Consider the following 27,230-nt stretch of genomic DNA (forward strand, 5'->3'; position numbering starts at 1 on the left):
TAATGGAAATGTAAGCGTTTTCATCTATTCTGGAATTGGGATGTCATAGTAGCTAGTCCCTGCTATGCGTGATGGAGTTTATGGTTCTCAATCTTATGAGTGACTCTCGTGAGATTGAAACTGCACTATTTTGTGTTTTTAGAGGATGAGTTTGGGAATGTTCCTGGATTCATCCAGGTATATGCTTCTACCGTATTAGCGGACATGCAAATTTCACCTTGTGAAGTTTTCGTCCAAGTTGTGGCCTGCTGGTATTGCGATAATTCTTTCTATCTTAAATGGTGTGTTTCCCTATCAGCTAGATTTAGATTTAGATGCTCGTTTGGGAGAGACTAAAATGAAATCGTTTAGACTTCACAAGCAGTTGTAGCTTGAATGAAGAGATTTGGACTACTTTTTGATTAGCCGTCTCCTTTAGTGCTAGCCTTCGTCATGGCTGAGTTTGCCCTTCACCTCCGGAGTGCCGACAGAAACTCAGTACGAAGACTTTGTATAAATGGATGCTCAAGTATGTGTGGGTGTGTGGATTTGTATGTGAGAGCATACTTTTATACTATGGTCTACACCCACTGTTGGGCGCTGATAACGTCAGTGGGGATGTCATAGTAGCTAGTCCCTGCTATGCGTGATGGAGTTTATGGTTTTCAATCTTATGAGTGACTCTCGTGAGATTGAAACTGCAGTATGTTGTGTTTTTAGAGGATGAGTTTGGGAATGTTCCTGGATTCATCTAGGTAAATGAGATCGTTCCAACCAAGTTTTACTCTTCTAGTCGTCCACCCTATCTCGTAAATAGTGAACCTGTCGAATATGGCATTGGGATCAGATGTGAGAAAGAATCAGTAAAATTGAAGAATGGTTGTTGGTCATACTTTTAAACATCTGTATACTCTTTGTGTACCTATGGTCTCCCTCTAAAGCCAATAACACATCACATATCCCCAATGCTTTAGGGCTTCACATGAGAATGAGACAGGAAAGCAACATAAACAGAGCAAAGTCTTATGATTTGGGTGTCGTTCGATTAAGATTTATGTCTTGTTGTCAAGGACACATCATTTATGGCGTATGAACGAAATTGACTATGCTACTGTGTTATGTGTCCCAGGTCCTGCTTTTTAATTGTATGCCACAGCGGGACCCCCATCTGTTGTTGCCTCCTCTTCTAAATGTCTGTGATACCAATGGTAAGTATATTTGGTGTCGGCTTCTTATGTGCCAGAGAAATTTGTACAGAAAATCTCATTTCTGCACTCATGGGAAATTTCTAACTGTCTGAATTCAGGGTTGCCATTTCATCAGGCAGTGTTTGTACCAGGCATTTCTTCATACACAAGTGTGGATTCTTATTCCTCCTCCGTTTCTAATGGGAGTACACAAATTGACAGTGAGAAGGATCTGGCATGGCAGTGTTTGATACAAAGAACTTGGGACAATCTAATTCAATCTCGTAGTGAAGGTAGATTGTGGAATCTTCTTTGGGGACACGAATTTGTGCAGAACTGTTACTCGATACAATTTTGTTTGACCTTGTTTCACCATGGTCTTTCTTATGCTTTGCTCTGCAGGGCATGCAGTTTCATCCATGGATCAAGTATCTGACTCTGTGAAACCACATGCGGCTGTGAAAGTCCGATGTTTCAGTCCTGGAAAACTGATGGAGACTAGGGAGCTCTCTGGTGGCTGGTCAAGTGCTGTGGTACCTTCTCTGCCGGCTGTGTTGCACCTGCTGCGCCAGTATGTCCAAGATCACCCATCTTTGCAATTACAGGTGAGGTTTATACTGACTTTTACAGCACAACAAACTGCACTCAAATTTGTACAAGGCAAGATGTGTGTACGATGGGGGAGTTTCCTTTTTTTGTTAAAAAGGTGATGTTATTTGAAAGCTCTGCTCATATAATAGGCTTTACGAGCAATCTTGATATCTAATCTTTTTATGACCATTGGCGTACGTGGCAAAATAGTCACTCTAGTACAGTATGAACTGCTCCCTCTAATTGGGCCCCATTTTAATCATTCTATAGCCATCTAAACATATTAATGTAAGTTTTATAAAAGAGTAGTTTTCAGCCTTAAATATCTGAACTTCGTTGCTATCATTGTAAGTTTATGGTTTCTTCTATAAAAAAACTGCATTTGTTCTATTTTTCTTAAACAATATTACCATTCCTTTCATCACCTTACCTGTTGCATTTATTAGTGATGCTGGACCCCTTGACTGCTCGAGGACTACCAAGTCTTCCACTTGTAGGGACATTTACACCAGCCTCCCCTGCCCTCCCTTCATTTTTGTCCTGTTTTTTTGAATTCATCTCATGTGGTTATGTCCACATTTCTCCCAGCTCGAGTTGTTCCTGTGACGCTTTTGGACAGTGCATTGGAGCAGTGAGACTCCTCTGATTTTGTCTGTGCCATTACTTGTCCAAAATACCCTAGGCTTTTATGTTGAAAGAAGAGGGTTTCTTTGACTCCAATTAGCCTATGTTTTTACAAGGAAGTCTCTGAACAGTGGCCTAGTGTAGTACTAAGGAAAGTATATGAGACTCGTTCTCGAATCCCTCATCTTCGACATTCATCTGCAAGATCCATAAGGTGAAAGCCGCATGGTGTTTATCTTAAGATTCACTCCTTTGTGACCCTTGTCCCTCAGGTCTCTGCGGACCGTATCAATGCTGTTGTCTCTTGTAGTTATCTGAGGGGTAGGACTTATATCTAGGAGCCTTTGGCTACAAAGTAGACAGATAAATAATCGTAGAGTACTTGGGTCCATGTTAAGGTCCTTTGACTTTGCCAAGAACTGCAACTTTCAAATATGCTACTTGAGCCAAAAGAAATCTAGAAATCTCTTTTTAGGCACTTTTTAATCGTTGCATGTCTTTATATGAGTAAGTCTATATTTGAATTTTGACCAATTTGGTCCCTTTTAGTGTAAGTTTCAAAAAAGTAAAATGAAGTTAAAGATAGTGATAGGTTAAAAGCAATGAACGGATAATCATTGGCATATGTAAGAGTATGGTTCCCTCTCTTAGGTTCACATGGAACTAGTGGACATGTGTTTCTAGATCAAGCACATAATCCACTTCTTACAAGAATTGTATGAAAGTGAGGCAGTCTGTAATTTCAAAGCATATTTCGAATGATAGACTTGTATAGTGATATTCAGGGCAAGGACTGCACAATCGCATATCTATGTTCTTTGCCATTTTGCATTTTCCTCTATTTCACATACGGTTACGTTCTCAATTGCATATTGGTTTTTGAAGGTTGTGCTGCCTTTATGTTCTTTATCATGCTACAGTATTGTAAAATGATCTCGTGTAGTGAAATGTATCCGTGTACCTCAGTGGGAAGAACAATATGAGCAATGTGTGTGTCTCTTTTCCTTGATGCAACATTTCGATACACAATGTTCAATGACTTCGTCAAATCTTCTTATTTAGGGTTAACGGTTTTCCTCCAATTAATGATCTGTGTGTATTATGTAATGGCCTTGTACTTAATTTTTAGCTTGGGCCACTCACACTGATACGCTTTTACATACTACCAAAACACGCTTTTACATATCAGCCCCCCTTCCTCTTCTCTCCTCTCCCCATTGCCTTTTTTTAAGAGAACAGTAAGTATTGGCAGACTTGTTTTAGTTGATGACTGTGGGACTTTTTCAGATTGAGAGTGATAGCTGCAAAAGGCTTGCTTAATATAGGCATTTTTAGGATTTCCATGCATCTCTTAAGTCTTTTTGGGGTATATATTGAACTGGAAGAATTTACAAGACATTTCTGCAGTACATCGTTCTCCACTCTGAGACACATTTGATAAACAGCATACATGCTCTAACAGTAGCAAAACTCAGAAACAACATTTATGCTCTAAACTTACAAAGTCTCCTTTTCAAGAAAAACTATTCCTGCTCCTGGACCTGCTCTTGATTGTATGTCTTGATGTTGCCAAAACACACACGACATAAGGGTTAGTTCGTGTCCTTACCTCCCTGCCATGCTACAAATTTTATGTCTCTATGTTTCTTGCCTTGCATCAACTCCTCTTCCTAGTTGTGAGAAGGGTCTTGCCTACACATTAACGAATGGACTTGTGGCCTCCCCCAATGCCCTTTTGGAAGGCGCCAGACAAAATTTGTGAACTTGGTGTTAACTTTTAGGACATCTCATAGTCGAGTGTCTTACTTCTAGGCTTCTTACAAGACCATTTAACATGAATGTTAAATGTGCCATTCAAGTTTACCTTCCCGGGATGTAAATCATAGCTAAGACATTTCTACGCTTTCAGTGATTTTCCCCTTTTAAGAAAGTCCTTCCTCTAGCAGAATTTATTGGGAAACATTTTCTTGAGGATGCCTGCACATTTTCATGTTGCATTTCTTTCAGTCTCTCCCTCCAATTGACTGGATAATACTGTGGGCACCCTTGTAGGCACTTTTTCCTAGAATGTAACTAAATCCTAGGGTGGTCCTCCACCATCTAGAGTGTTGTAACTTTCACATCAAGAAAAGTTTACATCCTTGAAAACTACGTTAATAAAAATTCCTTGAGAAAGTCAATTCTTTCTCTTGTTGCAGGTTCTCTGGTTTGTCCTTCCATGTACTAGATACTCTAAAACTTACAATGAGACCAGTCCTTACACCTTTTCATCTGTTTGTGTGCATGTAGGATTGTGTAAATTCAGTTTGTCACCGCGTTGAAGGTTTCAAATGTTGAAAAGTAGTCTATGACTGATTTTTGTTAGCTATGTCTTTCTTTTCAATGTTAATACGCTTTTAAGACTTGTGCTTTTTAGAGATTTGAGCACCCTCAAATATATCTTTCAGCTTTTGCTGTATTTAGATCCACGTAGCTTTTTGCATTAATTTGTGTTGTCTTTAAGTTCTTAGCATTGCATCTTTTTCATCGCTTAAGTCAAATGGGAGCATCATTTTGTCATCTTGGCATTGAGATTTGATAGTTAAGCAAAGATACTAATGGGCTGCATACCATTTTGAACTCGAAAGCTGAGAAAATTTTGATACATTTTGAGATGCTTAACGTAATAATATTGAATTACTCCCTAGAACTCTCAAGGAGGCATCATTGTCTGAAGTTTTAGCATAAGTCTTATGGTATGCAAATTCTAGTTGCTCATAAAATCGTAGGTAATGGCCCATATGTCTATTCACATCACATGAAAATGACTCAATCACCGCCTTTTCATTACTTGCAAACTTAGCCAGTGCTTGTCCCATACGATTCAGTCGGTAACATTTGCGACCTTGGAATGACTTTTTGTGTTGGGTAAGGAGTACACCTACAGCTTCAAACTAGATATATATAAGTGTTTTTCTGTCTTACAATCTGATTAGTTACGTCTATTTGGTTCTTTTCTTTGGCAAGATGTTTCGGTAATTTCTTTGACAACCTTCTATAACTTGGTGGTTTGTTCTTGTAATTGTGTGTGTTCCCCCTTGAAAGTAAAGTTTAAAGGATCCCAAGAATGTCTCTAGGTTTTATCTCAAAGTCCATAATACAAAAGTTCTAAACTTGATTTGAGAAAGCGTACCTTGCTTATCATTGTTGCTGGTTGTGCCCTTGTGTAAGCGGTGAAACAGTTCCGAGAAAAGGTTCCTCTCGTATCATTTTTGCGTGCGTAGTGGGAATTATCTATGAAAGGCAAGGAAAATAGTTTGATTGATCAAGAGACATTTGTTTTCAAAGTCGTGATTCATACTGATTTTTCCTGGTACAGGTACTTGTCACAGGGTCACTTCACCTTGTTGGTGACGTCTTAAGACTCTTAAAGAAGTAGAAGCATTCACAAATTCAATTGGAAACTAATTTCTACAGTAGGAAAAAGTATGCCATGATGTATAAGTAAGGCCTTTTCTTTCTTCATGCATCTTCCTCTTTTTCCAATTTTTGAGATGAATAAGGCCTTTTCTTTATTGGTCTTGTCACTCATCTTCCTCTTTTTCCAACTTCACTATATATAGATGAAGTGTAAAGATCACATTTTTATCAACCTTAGCATATTTCAAATGTTGTGGTCGGTATGCTAAGGGGTCATGGATATCCCTTATTCTGCTAGGACTCATGGGTCTTGTGACATTGTATGACTATACTAGAGACTAGGACCAATTTTTATCAACGTTAATAATAGATACTTTCAGCTTGCAAATCTCTTTAGCTCATGTAAAATTGAAATTACCTTAATAGGACGGTCAACCAAGTTCTAAGTAGGAAAAGTAAGCTCTAGTGTCTCCCCCTACCCAAGAATTACGCCCCTCTACTCAATAGAAAAATCGATTATTTGGATTGAGAGGTTGGATAGGTGTGGCGAAGGTTGGAAAAGAACTCATGTACACTTCCTTCCATCTCCCCATGCCTTGCCCCCTTCATTCTTACCCTCTTCTGGGTGCTTTTCCTCCTCTCCACTCCTCTATGTAGATGCTCTACTTGCTCCAATCCCTGCCCCCCCCCCCTCTCTCTCTCTCTCTCTCTCTCGCAAGCTTGCTTTCACATACCCCTCTAGCCACTCTGGGTAATTGTATTGCCAAGACTCTCAAATATCGTGAATATTGTATCACACAATCTATCTTAGAATAGTTGCTCTCTTATTCCCTTCCACAAAAGGAAGGGGACACTTGTATTGTTGTGCTTATGGGTCCCATGGGTTGGTTTCTTGGCCCCGGAGGACGATAATACGTTCTTCTTCTTCTTCTCTCTCCGTGTGCCTTTCTCCTTGGCCTCTTTTTGAGATTATATTTTTTTCCATAGTATAGTTCAATTGCATTTTTATGACTTGGCTTCTAGCATATATCCTTGCAAAGTTACAAATCTGCAAAAGCACCTTGAATTGACATTGCTCTGTCTAATTTGCAAAGATAAATGTGATGAGTGTGAAAATATTCAAAATACTTTAATCATAGAAGGACATACCCTCTCTTTTTAGGTGTAAGAACGTTTTTTCTCTCAAGTTAATGATCGTGAAGACCAAGTGGATCTCTACTACATGAAGGGATGTATTGTGAGAAAAGTCTCAATGATAAGTCTGGATGTAATAATAGCATGTCCTAAACATCACATTTCCATATAGGTGGTAACATCGAAATTTTCCTATGTAAGTCTAAATGCTAGATTTAATTCTTGTCATGTATTGCTTTTCTTTTTAGTTCTAAAATATTCCATTTTAGGTACAGATCCTTTTTCTTTTTAGTTTTAAAGTATTCCATCTGAGAGCTTACAACTTTTAAGATATCTTTAGAGGGTGAAAGTCCCCTCTAAATATGTGTCGCATAGTTAACACCTTAACCTTTTTTGCCATGTTACTTTGGTACCGTATCAGTTAAGTTATCAAGCTTATTTTTACCTTAATATTGAGATTTTGGGTTATGTAATCCCTCCAATGATGCCTCATGGTGCACAACACAAATTCCAAGGCCACTAAACTAGAGAATAACCCCTGTTGGGCTCGACCTCTAATGTGCTCCCTCACTTTTCTCCATTAACTAATTCAAGAAGAGGAGATGGTGGTATCCAACAACCTGCAATGTACCTATGCTAGAATAGTAGTCTTATAAGCTCGGTAACAGAATGGGCTTGCAATCTTCATTCACTACCTTTGCCACAAGCTACTAATTACACGATATTGTGGTGGATAGCCATACTCTCTCATGTTGCATCTTAAAAGCTTGGAGTCGTTGCTTTGCAGGCATTTTGTTGTAGTTGCTCTCACCATGCTTTTGTAGTCTTCACGTGATGGATATACTTATAAGCAAGGCCAAACAAAAACCTCGATCTCTCAGCTCCAACTCCATAATATTTCCCATCTCTTGATTGTTGTTGAGTTTTTCCTCTATACTTGGAATTGCAACATTCCAAATATACCTTAATCAAAAGTTTGCTCCTATAGGAACTTCAAGGGCATGTGGGGACATACTAACTAATACCAATTTGGGTATGTACCTATGGGTCTATCTATCTACCTATGTAGGTAAATATGTAGGTCTAGATTTACTTATATGGGTTACCTGTTTTGTTCATCATCTTAGGTCACCGATTTAGTCCTAGGTTTCATTCCAAGAGTTTACAAGAAGGTATCGATGAGAATGTAAATCGAAGTAGTAAACCTGTTGTAGCATGTCATGGAACTCCTTGATGGGGATGGTTTTTTAATGATAGTGTTTCATGTGGAGCACAATGCCAAGTCCATGTGATAGCTTGCTAGCCTAAGCCATGGAAGTCAAAGCCTCATTCCCTCTTGGAGTTTGAAAATTTGACATTTTTAAATGTGCTAAATGAGAAAATTTCGCCAACAAGACGTCGTGGTGGGCATTGAAATTCACTAACATCGGCTTTGCTTGCATCGATTATAGTTGTTTCTTTTATAAATTTGTTGAGTTTGAAGGTGGCCCTTGTGGGAACTAGAGAAAAATATGCAAAATAAAAACTTGTAACACAACATAGGGATGGTGGAATGAAGACGAGCCCGTTGGTAGAACTAAAACGAGCTTGATGGTTCAATTGGTTTAATGATGGTATAGTCATATTGAAATAAGAGTAGTTGCAACACTAGCATTAAAAGAGTCCTTAGTGTCCACTGCTATGCAAGATGTTAAAGCATAAAAGAAGAATATACAATTCGTCAAATGCAAGATAGAATCATGAAAGGTGGCATGCGACTAGTCAGAGCAAAGTGATAAATGATAAGTGATACGTGTAATACAATAAGTGATAAATGAGACTATGCATGTTAATACAAGTTTTGGTTCAAGGTTTCAAAATTTTAAGTTTTAGTATTTTTTTAAAAACATTTTGCGGGTTAAAAACTAGGACGTTGGGGACCCTGAATTTGAACCCCCCAAAAAAACATTTTTTTGTGTTAAAAACTAGGGGGTTGGACCCTATATAAAGGAATTAGGTCTAATTTTCTTGTCATTGCTTTAGGCTCTTTTCACTCCCACACCCCCTCCAACCTTTCCCTAATCCCCATCCTACCCTTGATCTCTCACCTACCCTTGCTCTCACATGCTCTCCAATTTCTTAATCCACCACCCTTGTCTTCATGGCCATAACCAAGCAAAAGGCCAAAAAGCTTCCAGCCTCAAAACCAACAGGGAGATAGTGAGGCATACCCCACTTTCTCAATCCACCAACCTTATCTTCATCTCGAGGGCCAAGCAAAAGGCCAAAAAGCTCTCATTCCAAGAACCCTCGAGACAATGGTGCACTTTCTCAATCCACCACCCTTATCTTCATCTAATCGAGGAAGACATATGGGAGGACGAGAGAAAGAAGAAACAGGCACTAAATGAGCAACCACATCATGAGGAGGAAGAGCGAAAGGGGAGAGAAGATGGACCACAACCACCCCAACCTCAATGCCAAACTACACCTCAATCAGGTCCTCCAAATAGAGGCACTCCCCTAGTGAGATGGAATAGATTCAAGCTTGGCACTACCCTTTGGGAGATTAGAAAGTACCAAAGATCAATTGGCCTTCTCGTTTTAAAGGACGGCCTTGCAAAGGTGGTATGTTGGATCTAAACGATAGTAGATGCCAAGTGGTACAAGCAAGGAGGGGTTTTGGAGGCCCCTTACAACTCAATTAGACACGTAAACTAAAAAACTAACTTTATAGGTGAGAGATGCACATACTCACAATGCACACACCCACTCATTCTCTCTAAGTCATAGTTCCAATGATACAAAGTTAGCTAGAGCACATAATGGCAACATAATAATTTCATGATGTCTATCCATAAGCCCTCTACATGCATTCCTCATGATACTTACCTATAGGATGCATTTGGTTTGGTACTAAACCATGTGGAAATAAAGATATAAAAGATTGATGGCTGATGTAAGTTGGAGATACCCATTCATAGCCTTTTAATGGCCATGATTGGGAAAGAGAAGACCATTTAGAGGAGTTCTAGTGATAACAAGAGGCACTTGGTGGCCTTGCTCTTTGGATCTTAGGATGAGCTTGGTTGACAAGGAGTTGCCAAGGGCTAAAACCATCCTGTCTAAGGAATTGTGACTTTCCAATCCAATTTCGAGTAAGGATAAAGTTGTGCATCAATGATTGCATTTCGGACTTAGTTTGGGACTACCATGAAACTTTTTTTTTTGGGAGGGGGGACTACCATGAAACTTGTAGAGATTAGGCTACTTAGGTATCACAATGCAACTTGAGTGACAAACTCAAGTAAAAATGTAGTTTGAAGGACATGGAAATGTGCATAGTAAGAGCAAAGTTGTAGTCAATATATCTCCTTGGGCACGGACTATATTAACCTACCGCTATCAAAAGTTTCAAGTCATTAGTTAATTCCTCACTTGTTTAGCTACTTAAAGATGGCCCTCATTCATTTGGGGGGAAGCTAGATCTTGCATGGATTCACCAATATGCATTATTATGGTGTCTGCAACATCTCAAAAGTGTCATCAATACAAGAAGGAAGACACGTACTACCTTGTCACTAGTTCAAATTCAAAGCTATTAAAACTTTGCCAGATTTTCTAAAGCCTCTACATTCGAAGCTTTCTTCTCTATCTATTTCCATGACCAAGAGAGTAAAGGCATCGTGTGGTATTTTGTTCATGGTGTTTCAATTCAATGCCTTCCCCAAATTAATTGAAGAGATTGAGGGACAATTGAGAGGGTCAACCTCAATATTATCCTCTCTTATCACTACCTTGAGCATGCCTATGCACAAAACATGCATTGGTGGGCGATTATTGTAGCTTCTAACCCCCACCTCACATTGCCTGAATGAGGAGACATGAAAGGGTTTTCCATGATTATTTCTCTTTAACAAATTTTGGTTGCATAGATTTATCTACCTTTTTCTCCACATCTCTCGTATAGGGAGAGGAAAGAGTTCCAAGACCTATGCATGAATCCCCATGAATCCTAGCTACCAATTAATCACGTGTGTTCTAAGGTAGGAGCATGCCACCAAAAGGAGGTAATTCACCTTGTGTGTATGCGATGAAGAGGAACATGCATTGAATAAAGAAGGCACTAATGATGTGGTCTAGAAAGATTTGATTTGTATGCTTTTTGATCCACCTTCTATAAAGGCAATTGAAGAAGATTGACATGAGGATGAGTCAGTCGTAAAAAATGAGCCCCTGCATACCATGAATCCCAAGGAGGAGACATAATTGAGAAGAGAGGCCATAATGCTCTTCAAAGGAGCAAGCATATCTTGTCTTGCAACCATTCTGTCAATTCTAAATTTGCAAGCAAGCTATGGGTGTTTGGACATGAGCATGACCATGCTCTTTCATAGTAAGTATTTTGATAAGATTCAATTTTCTTATGCATTTGACTATCCTCTTTCTTCAAGTATTCTTACCAAATTCACTTTATAGGTTAATTAAAAAATTGCTTCCAAAAAGAAATACCAATCATCGAGGAATGAAGAAAAACAATTGAGTTCACTGGGAATAGAGGGAAACCCAATTAATGCATTCCTAATGGTTGCCTCCTTTGGGACATATATGAGTATGCTAAAGTTAGTCCAAGCTAAAATCATGCTACAAGAAAGAACACAAGGTTTAAAGGTACCTAAGAAGGATTTGTGACACATGCCCATCCTAGAATGCATAAACCATATGTTCCAATTGTTGAGATTCATACATCAATGTCAAGGATTGCATTTATATGTAGTCACACAACGTTTTACATGATTTACCTTCATGAATAATCCTATCATGAAATCATGCTTGCAATGATGACAAAACTTTTCTGGTCTTAAAAAGTGAAAATTGGTTATTTATCTCTATACTATGCCACTTACTATTGATGCATTTTCAATAGACCACCGGTAAGCTATTAGTTACCCATCACTGGTAACAAAATCATAATCCAACTGCATATTAGGTACAATTTTTCTTAGTGGTACTAGACTTGATACCACCTAAATATGCATTCAACATCATGCTGCATGCACTGCAGGTTACATTTGTAAGTGTTAGAATTTACTATGCACATTCTTAAAATTGTATGTGTTAAATTTGCTTGAATTTATATATGTGAAATACATCAAAATACCTTGTGTGCACCCATCCTTTCCTTGAACCTTCACATAACAATGTTGGAAATGTCAAGACTCATGAGTCACCTCATGATGACAGAGTGAGAATAGTAGGAAAGAGAACATTAACACCTAAGGCAGAGCATGAAGAAGAGTAGTGTGCCGGTGTAATCTATGCACACTATGAGTGGATGCACCCCTTCAATGCTTGCTAGACATTATCCAGTGAACCTCTCATAGTGGGTGGATCATCATATGGGCCCACCGTGAAATGATATCAAAAGATTGGTGTCCAAGGAGTATGTATTAACCATCTTGTTGATAGATGTAGAGACAGAGAATGATTGCCACTGCACCCCTTCAATTCTTGCTAGACATTATTCAATGAAATGTAACAATGGACAGATTCGATGGGCTCACAATGGAATGATATCAAAGATTGGTGTCCAAGGAGAAAGTATTAACCATCTGGCCAATAGATGTAGAGGCAAAGATAGAGGTAGAACATTCTCAAGGTGATGGAAGCCAAAATAATTCAAAGGCACTTGACATGCTCAGGCACTTGTCGTCCAATGCTCAGATTCTTGACATCCAATGCTCAAGCTGTTGAGTGACGTGGTAGATGGAAAATCAATGATGCAGGCACCCAAAGATCAACGGACAAGCACACGATATTTACATTGATGTGTATATGGCAAAGAGCCTCATCACATGAATTCCCCTCTATACTTTGCAAAGATTTTATTTTGGCACTTTGTGAAAGGATTTCTTGTAGATTGTTTCCTCACACAATGCGACAAATGTGTAAGGCCTCGTACAAATGTCATGATAACACAAGAGATGCTCTAAGATGAATTGGTTGGAGCATGAGAGACAATGAAGAACAAGTTTCTAAGGATTTGTGATGGAAATGAAGCACGTTTTGAGGAGATTCAATGTGGCTAAAGAACGCAATGATGGATGAAGTGGCATAGAACTTGGTCACAATTCAAGTTGCATAGTTAGTGAGCTTGATTGAGCATGCCAAAATGTATGGACCAAATAGCCACATTTCAAGGGGTGCAACCACATGATATATAGAGACAATATGTCACCATCTTGCAAACCAACAATGCCCCATGCATCAAAGGCAGTGAAGATGCGCTTTTATGCATAGTTTGTTAGGTAGCTTTTAATGCATTTACCAGATTCAATGTCACACATTACAGGCATAGATTCCATCTTATATTCTTATTACAAGCCATGTGTGCGAGATGGTTGTGCCCATTTTGTTGGTTTGAGTTTCCATCTTCTTTATATATGGTTATGGGGATTGGCGATTTGATGTCCCACAATAGCTTTGAGATTTTGTAAACTACAAACTCTTGTATCTACCATTTGCCATTTATTTGAATATATGACATCACAAATTTTTTGGGTTTTTAATATTGGATCTTGAGTTTTAATATTGAAATGCCTGCACTAATATTGAAATTTTTGAGTAATTATGCATGCTTGACTCTTAAAATACTACTTTCAAAGCTATATATAATTGAGCAACAAGAAAACCCATTGCAACAACCCGCTCAACATGAAGCAACAAGCAAACCATTGGAGCAACCAATTCACAATTTTGCAAGTTATTCAAATCATAATGTCATATGTGTATGCGTGTCACTAGAATTGGATTCACACTATTCTATTATCCATTGTATCCTAAGGTTTACATGCTACTATATTATCCACCATGGAGTCTAAATTTGTATGGGTGGCTCCTCATAAAATGGCTACAACTCTCTTAGCTCCTAGCCCCATATAGCTTCTGCTTATCACCTAAGAAGTGCTTACTCATTAGCTCCTTGTACTCTTCTCTACAAATGTTACATCTTCCACTGACTAACATTATAACAAAATCTTGTTGATTTATAGGATTTTGACCTTGTCCATGAGCCTCACCCTGGGTTTCTAGACTTGTTGTTTCATCATTTTTCATAGCCTCATATTCTACATTTGCATGGGTGGCTCCTCATAGAATGGCTAGAACTCTTTTAGCCTTCGGTCCCTTGCACTTTTCAATGCACTTTCGATGACTCAATTGTGGTCCACCTTATGCTAACACACTAAGTACAGGAGCTATGGACTACAACCTTGCCAAATGAAGAGTGCTTATGGCTCTCACAAGTTTTCTATACACATAAAGTGGGTGGGAAAGCTAGTCAAATATACCTTAGTACAAGTACTAATACCTTCAGTATTTCTATTAATACCTTCAATATTTCTATTTATACCACCAATATTATTACATGTATTGTTGGGTTCATCTCACATACTACTAGCATAAGGGTTTTTTTTGGGTTTATCTCACATATTACTAGTATAGTGGTTTTTATTGGAGATATCACGATTTACTATTATTAGTATTATACGTATTATTGTTCTAGTATATTTATCTAGTTCATCAGTCAATTTTTCAATTTACCAATGTGATCAAGTTATTTTTCATGCATTTTGGGAACAAAATGATGTTCTTGAATAGTCAATTACCTCAAACATGAAAATGTTAACAAAATAGTAATCAATCGATTGGAGTGGTTGTAGGGAGTGTTTGTATGGTGTAATACAAGGAAGTTTTAGGTTGCCATTCTTCCCAGAAGGATTTTATCATCTGATTGGTAGCCATTTTCTATTTTATCCTTGCCCTATGGCATTTTTATCAAGTCTATGTTCTGTGTGAAGCTAGTTGCCAATGACGCTCTCTGTCAAATAATCCTCAGCATTTTACCTTAGAAAGCTCCAAATGTTCATGATTGTTTATAAATTTCCAAAGGTCTATTCACAGATTTGTGGTTGACTTCTTAAATAAAAACACAGAACAACATGGTTGCTCAATGTTGACCTATGTGTCAATTTTTTAAGAACCAAGTTGGAGTTTCCCACAAGATGTATGAGTTGCTCTATTGCACATATTTCTTCCTAGCTATTACCAGAAGGCAAATTTTTCTGTTCCTGAATCCTGAGTCTCAAAAAGGGCGGAAGATTATATGCAATTATTTTGATGAAGCCACACATTTCTTTTTGCTATTGTCACTGGAATCTTCTCTCTACATCGTGGTTACACTAGTGACCAAACCAGTCATCTTTATGCACATTTAGCAATGCACATCCCTCTCTTGGGTGTCACAACCATCTATTATTTTAGCAGCAGCTCCATTCTAATCAAAAACCCCATCCAACCATCAAAATTGTTGGCTAAGCTTTTTTAAAAGCACCTTCTATATGAATGATACATGATAGGCTACTTTGGAACCTTGGATGACGTTTTTCCCTCTAAGGTCCTCGTGGCAAGTCAACCATTGAGTTGACTATCCTATCTAGCCTTAAGAGAAGGGATTTTTTACACCATGGCCAATCCTTTGAAAAAGAAAGAGTTTATATTTTTCCATGTATCTTGTCCAAAGTATTTTCTTTAGGCCTCTATGGCTCAAATTTTCATTGGCAGGTTCCTTCAAAAATGGAAAATTTTAATTTATCTCTTGCTAACCAAGAGTGCATTGTTGCCAACTTTTTATGGAAGAAAGTTTGATCTAGAGAATGCAATTATAGTCATGCTCATATGTTTCATTTTAATGATCAGTGCTTTTGGTGAGTCCTTCATAGCAAATCATTTATGGGATTTGGAGAGTTCATGATTATAGTGACATACTTTTCCAACTCTTATTATGTCTGTATCATCATGCACATGATATCTCTCTTGTAAAGAAATAGAGACTGCCACGCCATGATAAATGACATTGGTAAGACCTTCCTATTTCCATAAAATGATATAGCAACCTATGTATGTGATGGGGTGGAGATATTGATGTTTTAGGATGCATTACATCTATAGATTCATTAATCAACACACTACTATTGTTATGTAGTGAGTTGTGTCAAGGTATAACATGTCTTTGATTATATCCAAAACCTTGTAACACACATGTAACTAGTAAAGGTTTCTCCCTTAGTTTATATCACCTGATGTTAGTGCAATAATTCACCCATTTTGTATTGAGGGGAGTGTTGAGATTTACACATCATTATGATTGGAGTTGATTAAATGTACATCCACGTGATTGGTGGATATGGATATTAGACAAATTTTGGTGTAGGAGATGAGGACTTGGTTTCCTATTTAATGGGTGGTCACATCCCTTATATGGCGAGCCTTCCCTCTATGAAGGTAATAGCCAATGAAATCTAATGTGTTGACTCCATATTTGTGGTCCCGCATTCTCCATCTCTCCCTCTCCTTCATGTGAGCATCTCCTCCATCATGAGCACTCTCTCTTGTTTTTTAACATTGATGTGCATTGTTAGCCCCAACTTATGGATTGGCATGCCCATAAACATTCCATAGATGGAACATTAAGGATTCCAATTGATGAAAAGTCATGGAGACATGCGCAGAAACATTGGACAAGATTCAAACAAGAGCCTCCTCATCTGCAGCTTGGGTTGCCAATGGATGGTGTGAATCTATTCGGTTAATCCACATTAGGGTCTATGTGGCCAGGTGAGCTACAATATTCCTCCATGGCTCACTATACAAAAGGCATGGAGACATGTGGGGAAAATTGGCGAGAATTTAAGGATGAGCCTCATCATTTATAGATTGGACTGGCAATGGATGGTGTGAATTCATTCAATCATCAATCCATGTCTTGATCCAATGGTAGTGGTGAACTACAATATTCCCCCATGGATCACTATAAAGAAAGGACAGATGATGTTAGTATTTATTGTCCCAATGAAGAATAAGGTGAAGAATGTGGGATGTTTATTTCACTCCTTTGATGGAGAATCCACAAACTTTGCAAAATAACTTTTGAGTCTATGATATCTTTAGGCTGATTAACCAATGAAATCTTTAGCTAAGAGGAATTTTAATGTGGACTACTTAGCCAAAACTTAGAAGCTTGTGAAACATAGAAATCTGTCATGGCAGAAATAAAGAGTAATTGCAAATGGAAGTTTTCTATTTGTCACTGGATAACTTTAGGAGGTCTTGCACCTAGATTGAACTCCTACATCACAGCATTCAAAGTCATTTTCTAGATTGAGAGAGCTCCCTCGCTATGGTGATTTAGCTCTTGTAAGTTTTTGGCTACTTTTGTTACTGCAAACAAAGATTTATCCCACGAACATTGAGCTTGCCACTCAAGGGGTTCACTGTGTATAAACCCTGTATTTATGTGCATTCAAGGCCTATTTGTAAAACCCCTTATCTAAAAATTTAACATGAATAAAACACACCCTTTTCTATACAACCTGTGAATACCCCCCTTTATATGACACCCTTCTGTATGTGAAAATTTTGTAAAAAGGAGATTTAAAACCTCCTTCTATTGAGCCCATGTGCTATGCTTACATATTTATAAGTGACACCCCCGAGACTTGTCGACTGGACTGCTCAGAACTGGACCATCTCAAACTCCCAAAGAGTAGCGAGTACATAAAGAATCAAGTCGTAGTTCTGCTTAACTCTCACGCCCATCTTCATGCTTTGGATCAACCGTCATCGCAGCTGAGTATTGTAGAGCAAGAGCTCTCCAATTACCAATATTGGATGTTTCCCTTCATAAAAGTTAATACCCTATTTGGCTGATGCTATTTTTGATCATTGTGGGAGTCAAGAATGAGGCTCAAATAGACGACTCAAGCAAAAGACAACAAGCTAGTAATCATGAGCTTACAGAGAAATGGGATTCAGTCGACAAAGCTATCTAAGAGAATAGGATCCAACATGAAGAGAAGCCATCTTGTAGCAATTGAAAAATGGATGCAAATAGCAAGAGGAGCGTGCACTACAGTAGAGTAGGAAGAGGGCTCTATTGGTTGGAAGGACCTTTCATAGGCTTTGATACCATCTTACAAAATCTAGGGAGGATCAAAGACAAGCTTCATGATAGGAGGAAAATTCATGATCATTTTGCTTTAGAAAGATGCCTCTATATAGGCCAAGTACAAGGTCCATCTCAATCTTCTAGATGGTTCTAGCCAATCATTGCTTGTCATAATCACTCACATCCAATCTTTCTTTTTCTTTTTAATACAACAATTTCTATCCTCTAGCAATGCATCCATGTGCACTTTGGCACCACACTTCTCAACAGAAAGGGTGAGATACCCAATTGATAGGTTGATGTATAATGGGTACATGAGGATGCACCATGTGTATATGGTTTCTCAAGCGTAGGATGAGGAACCTACATGTTTTCAAGGGTTATTCTGAGTGGGGAAGTACCATGGAGGAGGAGATGGGTGCATTGCTATGCAAGGGAACATGTGAACTTGTGCATTTTCTACTAGGGAAGAAAGCTATAGGTTGTAAGTGGGTCTACAAGGTGAAGTGTAAGTCCAATGGACCTATAGAATGATATAAACCAAGGCTGGTTGCGAAGGGGTATGCACAGATGCATGGTCTAGATTATGATGAGACATTCGGTTTGGTTGCAAGTATGATAATGGTTAGGGCAATGATAGCATTGGTAGCCATGTATGGCTAGAAATTATGGCAAATGGATGTCAAGAATGAATTCTTGAATGGTGATTTACAAGAAGAGTCATATATGCATTGGCCAAATAGGTGTGTGCACCCGAAGTACCCTTCGCATTTGTGTAGATTCAAGAAGGAACTATATAGATTGAAGCAAGAACCACAGTCATTGTGTGAAACGATCAATAATATCTTCCTACACATGAAGTTCAACCAATCAAGGGCTCATTACTCACTATATGTATTGAAGCAGGCACCACGGGCATGGTGTGAAAGGATCAAAAAGACCTTGCTACACATGAATTTCAGCCAATCAAGGGGCTGATTACTCCTTATATGTGAAGTATGTGGATGCCAAGTTGGTGGTGGTTGTGCTTTATGTGGATGACTTGATGATTACAGGTAGCCATACAGGTGAAATTTTAGCTTTAAAGAAGAGACTATCATAGGAGTTTGACATGAAGGATCTTGGTTTGCTTCGATATTTCTTTGGGCAGTGAGCTCGGGGGGGTCACTCATCATATGTAACCCTATCACGTGAGTTCAACAGAAGGATTTTTTTTATTTCTAAAATTTACAGAAATAAATATACATAAAGGACTAGTTTTGGAAAAAATTTACAGATTTGTATAGAAAAGGGGTACATTTTATTAATGAATTTTTTTTACAGATAAGGGACTTTAAATATAGGCCTTGAATGCACGTGATATAGAGGGTTTATACATAGTGACCCCCTCGAGGCAGTGAGGTGATTGACACTCCTATAGGGAAATATGCCTTGGATATGCTAAAGAAGTATGGGATAACAACATGCAAGCCCATAGACACACCACTTGATTAGAATGTAAAGATGTTGGATGATGGCAAATATATACAAGACATCACAATGTATCAGAAAATGGTTGGGAATTCTCTTCTACCTAACCTTTACATGCCTAGACTTGAGCTATGTAGTTGGAGTGATCAGCCACTTTATGCAGCAACCATGTAAGAGTCATCTTGAAGTTGTCTATGGCATGTTTTATGTAAAAGGTGGAGACTTATGCCTGTATGGATACACGAATGTAGACTGGGTAGTAGTATGGTCAGCTAGAGCAATAAGAAGAACCTTAGCTTGTTGAGCACAGAGGCGGAGTATCAGGGAGTGGTTGAGGATTCTACTTTGCTGATTTTGGCATCCATATTGAGGAGAGTGTTGTCATTTATTGTGACACATCAGAGCATTATGCCAGCCAAGAACCCAATTCACCATGCTAGGTTGAAGCATATTGAAGTGGATTATGACTTCATTACTAGATAGAAGGTAATAAGTGGCGAGATTGACTTGATCTATGTGTAGACCAATGAGCAGGTGGTAGATGTCTTTACTAAAGCATTAAGTGAAGACAAGTTTAAGTATTTCGAGGGAGCATTAGGTGTAGCTTATATACAAGCTCGTTTTGAGCTTGAGGAGTATAAGAAATATACATGTTGTATGTGTAAACAAACCCATAAAGAAGATAATGGGATACCAATATGTGTGTATGGGAGAATGGATAACAGAGAGAATTCCATGAAGAAGAAGAAATGAAGAAGGAAGAAGCTGGATTGATGAAGCAATGCAGATAGTTGATGCTTCTCTCACTGTGTACTCTCCTCTTTGAAATTCTACAATAGATGATACATTTGTCTATCTTGAGGCCTTCCCTTGTAGCCTAAAGAGGATACATCTAGTATGTGAGGTCTTCTACAAGGCTTGAGGAACAAAAACCCTCTCATTTTTTGGGGAGCCATGTGCCATGATTTTAAATTCAATTCAAAATACCAATACTAAATTTTTGGGCTGCCCTTTGGGGAAGGTCTTAGTATTGTTTCATTTTGAAAGCTAAAATTGTTATGTGGGATTTTATTTAGTCCATCCATTATGGAAAACTAGAATAGGGGTTTCCCTTGAATTTTTCTGACGTTTATAGGGCAGGGGTGATGAATGCTATTCATCTTTTTCTCCTTGTTTCTTTTGTGAAGGGCAAGAAACTACCCCTAGTCCCTATCTTCTTTTTCCAATGGAATGGATGCACCCTCCTCATCTTGCACCCTCTCCACCTCATTGTTAATAAATTGAGTGCCATCATGACATGAGTTTAATGCTCAATACACATTTTTCAAAAATTGAAATGGCAAGCTGGAGCATTCTACGAGCCATTGGGAAATGCCTCTCATGGGCCTTTCCTGAATGTTGAGGTCCTGGGGGCTGACACAGATTAGGACCTTTGGGTGATCTTCCATGTGACAGGTTAGAAATCTTGGAGCCATCTTCTAGCGTTATGGTGACTTGGGCGTCTTGGAAAACTGACATAAACCCTTCGCACATGCTAATGTGACTTTTGGGAAAGAAGACATCTTGATCGAATGATTGGGATTGCCTTCCGCCTGCCCCAGGACCCTTACAAGATTATGAAGAGGATGATGACATTGGGGAAATTGAAGCCTCAGTAACATCATCTTGAATGTAAGGCACTAGCCACAATTGTACAATACACACTTCGTAAAGGGTGAGTCTTCGAAAGGGAATCAAGCCCCTCCATTTCACACTAAATGACCCATTGTGCCGAAAATTTGGCTTGCGTGTCCCATCGATCTGGTGCGCGACCATTGTGTCATATTGCCATGTGGCAAAGTTTTGACATGTCGACATGCGACTGGGCCATGTTGTCGGCAACATGACACGCTCGTGGAAGCTAAAATTCACCGATTTTTAAAATATTTCTAGCTTTTTTGTGATTCGTTGAGGCTCCACTTCTTCTTCCCCCTTTGTCTCATGTTTCCACTGTGGTCCCAGTTTTCTTAGCCACGTAATGTTGTTTGAACTTTTTCTCATTGTTTACCATGAAAGGGATTGGTCCCTAGTTTTCTTAGCCACGTAATGTATGTGGTTCCTTGTTTTCGATTTAGGTGATTATGGTTCAAATTGGTTACTAAGGTGATGTTGATTCTTGAATTGGAAGATGGCAAAAAGCCTTGTAAGGCACCGGCCAACCGCCCAAGGTGTCCCACTCCCATGACACGCACTTCCAGCTTGTGTAGCTCACCACCTCAAGAGTCCATAATTATATATAATACAACTACTCGTGCTGCTTCCGAGCATCCAGCAGCCAGCTTCTTTACCACCTTCGTCCAATCCAGGATTCATCCTTTCCTTCCCCCGATTCACATCCCTTGCTCCTCGTCCTTACACCACTTCGTCTCGATATACGAAATGAGAGCGCACGTTTGTAGCTGCGGGTCATCAGGATCGTAGGAATACGTTGCCCGAACGACGAGAGCAGAGAGAGTGGACTTAGCAAGAGCGAGAGAACTGGAGCAACTATACAAATCGGCTGGCATTTCAACCGCGAGCAACCATACAAACCAGTTTGAAAATAGAAGCATCGAGGGATTTTGCCCAGCACTGTTCGGAGCCTTTATTCGAGGTTTGCTTAACTTGTCAGTCCATCGATTCAGTACTCGGGGCCTCGGACAGATTTCATATGTTTACTGCGAACTTGGACCCATACTGAATCGCATATTTTATAGCAATAGGTGCGGCTAATCGTCATTCAGATATGGTATGGGCTTTCTGCAGATGGAAGACGCGGATTCAGAAATAGAAACCCCATTAATTCATAGTGAAGTTGCGTCGCAATGCGAGTCCGATCCGGAAGAAGATCTCGATGTAGCTGATGGGAGCCAGACATTAGAAATATACGACCAAATTGACGAAGCTATACGTCTAACCCAAGAGGTCGACGGAGCAAAAGGCACTCTGGTAGAGCATGCTGATGACCCTTGTATCGAAAGTCTCGATTACGATCCGATTCACAGCGTAGTCTATACAAAGTCAAGGAAAGAGCCCCAAACAAGACACTTATACGGGTATGACTGGAAATCCCACTCCTGTTTCTTTGTTTTGGCTTCCTCATGTCATCAAGAGCAGACTTCTGGGCATGGCAGCGTTGCACATTTGAAGTCACAGTAACGATTAGTACATTTTTCTTTTGGGTGTCTTTTTCAATAGGTATACCGGACTTACATTGACGAAATGGACTATCACGATAGTTATTGGGGTCCTCGTCGGTAAGACTCTGATTCTTTTCAAGACGGCATGCAGTCAAAGCTATCCATAGGAACGTCTGTATGCCAAAAATTAAACTCTTAACGTCTATATGCCAAAAATTAAACTCTTGCTTGATGTTCAAGCACCTGAAAATCTGGCTATGGACCTTCAGCAACGTTTGTGTTTGCACAACACGCACACGAGGAAAGGCTGCCCATTGCGCTAACAGCTTCCTTTATGGGAATCGATCGCCCAGGTAGGCTTCAGCCTTAACTGCCTGAGCTGACGCCGCAGGACAATCTTAAAAGCTATGAGAAACGAATTCATGCTGGAGCTCTCTTTAAGACCGCTCTAACCATCGCATCCTCTTCAAAACGCTTATATCGTCCACGCTTGGACGACTGGCAAAATGCTTAGAAGAAGGTATGATGCCGCGTTCCAACCACGTGATTTCAAAATATGATACATGGAATGCACAATGGATCCTGAAAGTATGTGGTTTCTTTGATCTTCCAGATGGATGATTGTGCGGGGGCCATAGCACACGAGGTGTTTGTAGCTTGGTACTGGGATTACTTCTCCAGGAGGCATATCTCTGCTTGTGTAGCCACAAATTGATATAATGCCCTTCAGAATATTCCCAAATATACTGGGTCTTCATTCACATATTCTTTTAAGTTGGCTTTGGTATCTTGCATCTTCTTATTTTCCACTTGCAAAAAAGCCTCCATCTTCTCTAGTTCCTGATTTTTACAGCCATGTCTATTTCTGAAAGCATCCCAGCCTTGCATCCATCCATGCCATGAATGGATGCAAGACTGGGATTCTTTCATGGCCTCAAACAGACTCAATCTACTAGACAAATGCTTGGGGCTATGGTAACAGAATTCTGCACGTCCAAGCTAGTATGTATCCCAAAATTTCTAATTGTCATCTTGGTAGAACTTCTATAAGTACGTCTCTACACATTTGTTTACTGTCTTGGATTGTCCATCTGTCTGAGGATGGTATGCAAAATATTAGAAACGACTCCTGCCAAAGTGATCCATCCTTCTCACTGACACTTCGAAGTCTATCGTGCTTAAACAGAAATCAATGACCCTCCACGCAACCTGAGATGCTGAATACTGAGTCTTGTTGGTACAAAAATAGGCTTGCTTGGTAAGCATGTCAACCATCATGTAATTGCTATCCTATCCCTCTAGTTTTGCTGACATGGTAGACATTGTATGACACAGTTAACCACACCTCTCCAGAGACCTTCCTAGTAAGAACTTTGCTTAGGTCGGTCATAACTCCCCATATGTCATGCTGAATGTATTTCATGGAACTTTAACATACCATATGGATGCTGGAACCAAGTAAAATCCTGTGCGGAAACCATTGTGGGGACCAGCCCTTGCCCTCGCTGCTCGCTCAGTGTCCTGCGCACTGTTAAGTAATCCTGGGTCAGATCATAGATGCAACAAAGGGGGATTCTCTATAGAACTAGAAGATGGGTGATCCCTGAATATGTGGAATAAGCTCGAAGAGAGAGACCTTCTTGTTGAGATAATTATGTCTCCAATAAATTAGTGTCAGATAAATTTGCCTTTTCTTCTCCTTTGGCTCACACCATCTCGTCTCCTCCCACACGGAAATATGTTTGCCGGCAAGATCTAATGCATATATCTTAATGGTCCATCTATATAACTTCTACCCTATTTAAACACTTGTGTGTGGTTGCCTCTATTGCCTTGCAAGGGAGTTCATTCATGTCCATTTTTTACAGTTGTAACAAAGTAACACATTTGCTGACATAGAGCTTCTCCATGCATGTCCGTAAAAGTAGATTTGGGTTGGGACTTTGAACTTTAGTTCCCAGTTGTTATATCAGGAATTTGTTCTACATCCTTTCCACTTTGTCCCAATATTCCTTACCCAGTGGTGGAGCCACCCCAAGCCTGGTATGCACACAGGATCACGGGGATGTGCATTCTTTTGCTTTTACTTTGAGTGTTCTTCTGTTCCATTGTATTTGTCTGGTGACTCCAAACCAAAGTGTTTTATTGACTCAAACCTTGTTATCTCCGATTCTTTTTGCTCAAATGTGAATGTAACTTGTTTCTGTCGTCTCCCAATGACCATGAGTTTTCTTTTCACAGTGTTCTCTTCCGTGTTAGAAAACCAACAAAACCTACAAGTTTACGCAAACCAACAAAACCTACAAGTTTACGCAATCCAAGTATCTCTGCAGGCCCTTTTCATTTCTTAAGATAGAACAACATCATCTGTTTACAGCAGCAAAAGGAGAGTGTAGCTTGTGATCTAGACCTATTGGTATAAGTAGCCCAACCTCGTCGTGACTAATTATTGGGGCGTATAGGTCCAAAAATATGTTTGGAAATAGCATATGGCATGGGCTAGTGTGCTTGTGACACGTGGACTTGGGCGGCTGGATTAGTCCAATCTGCGAATTGGTGGCCTATTGGCTGGGGAAGCTGTATCAGAGATTCAATCGTCATGATCTCATCTTTGGCTTCGAAGGATTGTGTTTGTTTTCCCTTGTTTTCTGCCTGGCTTCTCTTGTAAAACTCTTCAATAAATGGTACCATGTCTTCCCTTGAGTTCACATAGAGTGAAGAATTCTCTCTAGTCTCTCTTGAGCTACTCATATTTCATCCTCTGTTTTTCTTTCATAAAATCTCCTCTCTTTTTCGGAACATTTCATTTTATGTCTTTTCTTGCTTGTTTTTCCTGTCATTACTGGTCTCAAAGCATTAGCATCTCTGTTCTGGGTTACACAAAGTGTTGTATTGCATTCCTTTGGTTCTTCCTTCCCTCTTTTGGAACAAAGTGAGGGACGGTTCTGTTAATATCTGGCTGTTCATCTCTGTGCAATCGCCTTTACTTTGATTCATGCTTAAAGCCTGCTCCAATTCTTGTTTTACACCTGGGATTTGTGTAATGAAGCTTCATCCACTGTGGTGCTCCTTTTCACTCATCATATTGTTATGTGTTATCAATTTTCTTGAGAGGGAGATTGTCGTATGGCCAGATACCAATACCTTGTCATGAATTTCGAACTCTTTGACCTCATGGCTGCACGTGAGCTCACAAAGAGTAGTCCCCTACACCAGATCACTTTGAAGCCTTGCATGTGTGATCTTATGTGTCTCCAAAAATATTAGTGGCATTGCACTCTAAAAGTAACACATCCATGAGTCTTAAACTAATTGAAATGAAGTGCATTTGATTTCTTGTACAACATAGCATCTGAATGAGCTAAATTCATCTCACTTTTTCTCTACATATCTGCTAAGCAGGATGCGTGGCGTATATTATAGCATATTGTCAAGAGCTGATAGTGAACTATAAGGTATGTTTCAAGAGAGTGCATCATCCATTTTAAGCGATGTCAAAGCTTTTCGTGCAATTGCATCTTCAGATGTCAAGAAACGCACACTGTTTATCTTGCACGATGAGTTGAAGGATTGGAAGCTTGTAGATAAGTCTCATACACGAAAATTGAGAGTGTTTCATTTTCCATTGGAAATAAGCAGTGTGTACTCACCAAATGAAGTGTCTCACCTGTTTATTAACCTGTTAATGCAGAAAATCTGGATACAGAATACCATTGACCGAGGGATCGGGCTTGCTTTCTCTGGTTATGCAGGTTTTGGTATGCTTTCGGTGACTGTATCAAGCTTCCTAGTTTTATATTGGGCCCCAGCAGCTGCTGGTGGTGGGGTGCGTGATTATCTTTCTTTAAATTTATAACAAAAAATTTCAACTAGAGACCAAAAGTTTCCTTTTAATTTGATATCTGTGCTTATCCAGATGCAGTTTTACAGTCCTCAATCCTCCATGTGTGCAGGTGACTCTTGTTATGGCTTACCTAAATGGGAATGATATTCCTGATTTACTACGAATAAAGACACTTGTGACAAAGGTCAGCAATAGCATATCTTTATGATCTTAGAGGTATTCCTTTCTAACCAGAACACTGCTTGCTTGCCCAAACATGAAATGAGGTTCCATGTTTGTTTTGCAGATCTTTGGCACTGTCTGTACAATATCTTCAGGATTACCGGTAAGTTATGAAGGTGGTTGTTTGAGGTGTGGTGCATGGTGATTTCACTGTTTGATCCTCTTTTGTAACATTGTTAATTTCAAAATTGGCCAAAAAACAAATACAAGGTTTTTAAGCTCCCTGGTAGATGTGGCTTGCTCTTCACTCTCAGACCTTTCTTCTCATTTCTAGTCTGCACCTACAACGTCCTGCACACTCCTGCTATCTGCCGTTTAGTATGAACCAAGGCTTAGTCTAAATCTCTACAAAATGCCTAAAAGGCAGGCAATGATGACGTAATCTCCAAGTGCTTCCTGATTTAGTCCTAAGGTCTTTTTGTAACTCAAAAGCCATCCTCAAGGGCACATAAGCATCACGACCTCTAACCAAGGCATGCATATTCAAGAATCTATATATCGGCAGTAAGGTAAAAATACACATGGTTATTGCGCCATTTAGATATGCAGTGCAATAGCATCTCTAATAATCTGCCAGTGACTGTCAAATCTGAAGAGAGAAATCTAGTAACCTTCATCAAGGAATGCAATGACCCTGA

The 27,230-nt window shown here is 39.3% G+C and overlaps 2 protein-coding genes across 3 annotated transcripts in view; both read left to right on the plus strand.

Annotated features, from left to right (window-relative positions):
• Window positions 1–6,138, plus strand: part of LOC147895020 (folylpolyglutamate synthase-like) — a 137,649-nt gene extending 131,511 nt beyond the window's left edge. For both annotated transcript variants that reach the window (XM_087383590.1, XM_087383591.1), the window contains exons 12-15: window positions 1,109–1,187; window positions 1,286–1,459; window positions 1,569–1,771; window positions 5,740–6,138. In XM_087383590.1, coding sequence (XP_087239716.1) covers window positions 1,109–1,187; window positions 1,286–1,459; window positions 1,569–1,771; window positions 5,740–5,799 — 516 coding nt within the window. In that variant the 3' untranslated portion in view covers window positions 5,800–6,138. The remainder of the gene's footprint in view (window positions 1–1,108; window positions 1,188–1,285; window positions 1,460–1,568; window positions 1,772–5,739) is intronic.
• Window positions 6,139–22,137: 15,999 nt separating this feature from the next.
• LOC147895021 (uncharacterized) overlaps window positions 22,138–27,230 on the plus strand; it is a 28,948-nt gene continuing 23,855 nt past the window's right edge. Inside the window, exons 1-7 of the mRNA XM_087383396.1 lie at window positions 22,138–22,442; window positions 22,585–22,643; window positions 22,796–22,879; window positions 25,929–25,981; window positions 26,218–26,352; window positions 26,480–26,554; window positions 26,657–26,695. Of these exons, the coding sequence (XP_087239522.1) occupies window positions 22,138–22,442; window positions 22,585–22,643; window positions 22,796–22,879; window positions 25,929–25,981; window positions 26,218–26,352; window positions 26,480–26,554; window positions 26,657–26,695 (750 nt within the window). The remainder of the gene's footprint in view (window positions 22,443–22,584; window positions 22,644–22,795; window positions 22,880–25,928; window positions 25,982–26,217; window positions 26,353–26,479; window positions 26,555–26,656; window positions 26,696–27,230) is intronic.

This window comes from Dipteris shenzhenensis, chromosome 13, assembly GCF_047967505.1.
Source record: "Dipteris shenzhenensis isolate YYH24624 ecotype China chromosome 13, Dip_SZ_1.0, whole genome shotgun sequence".
NCBI classification, from domain to species: domain Eukaryota; kingdom Viridiplantae; phylum Streptophyta; class Polypodiopsida; order Gleicheniales; family Dipteridaceae; genus Dipteris; species Dipteris shenzhenensis.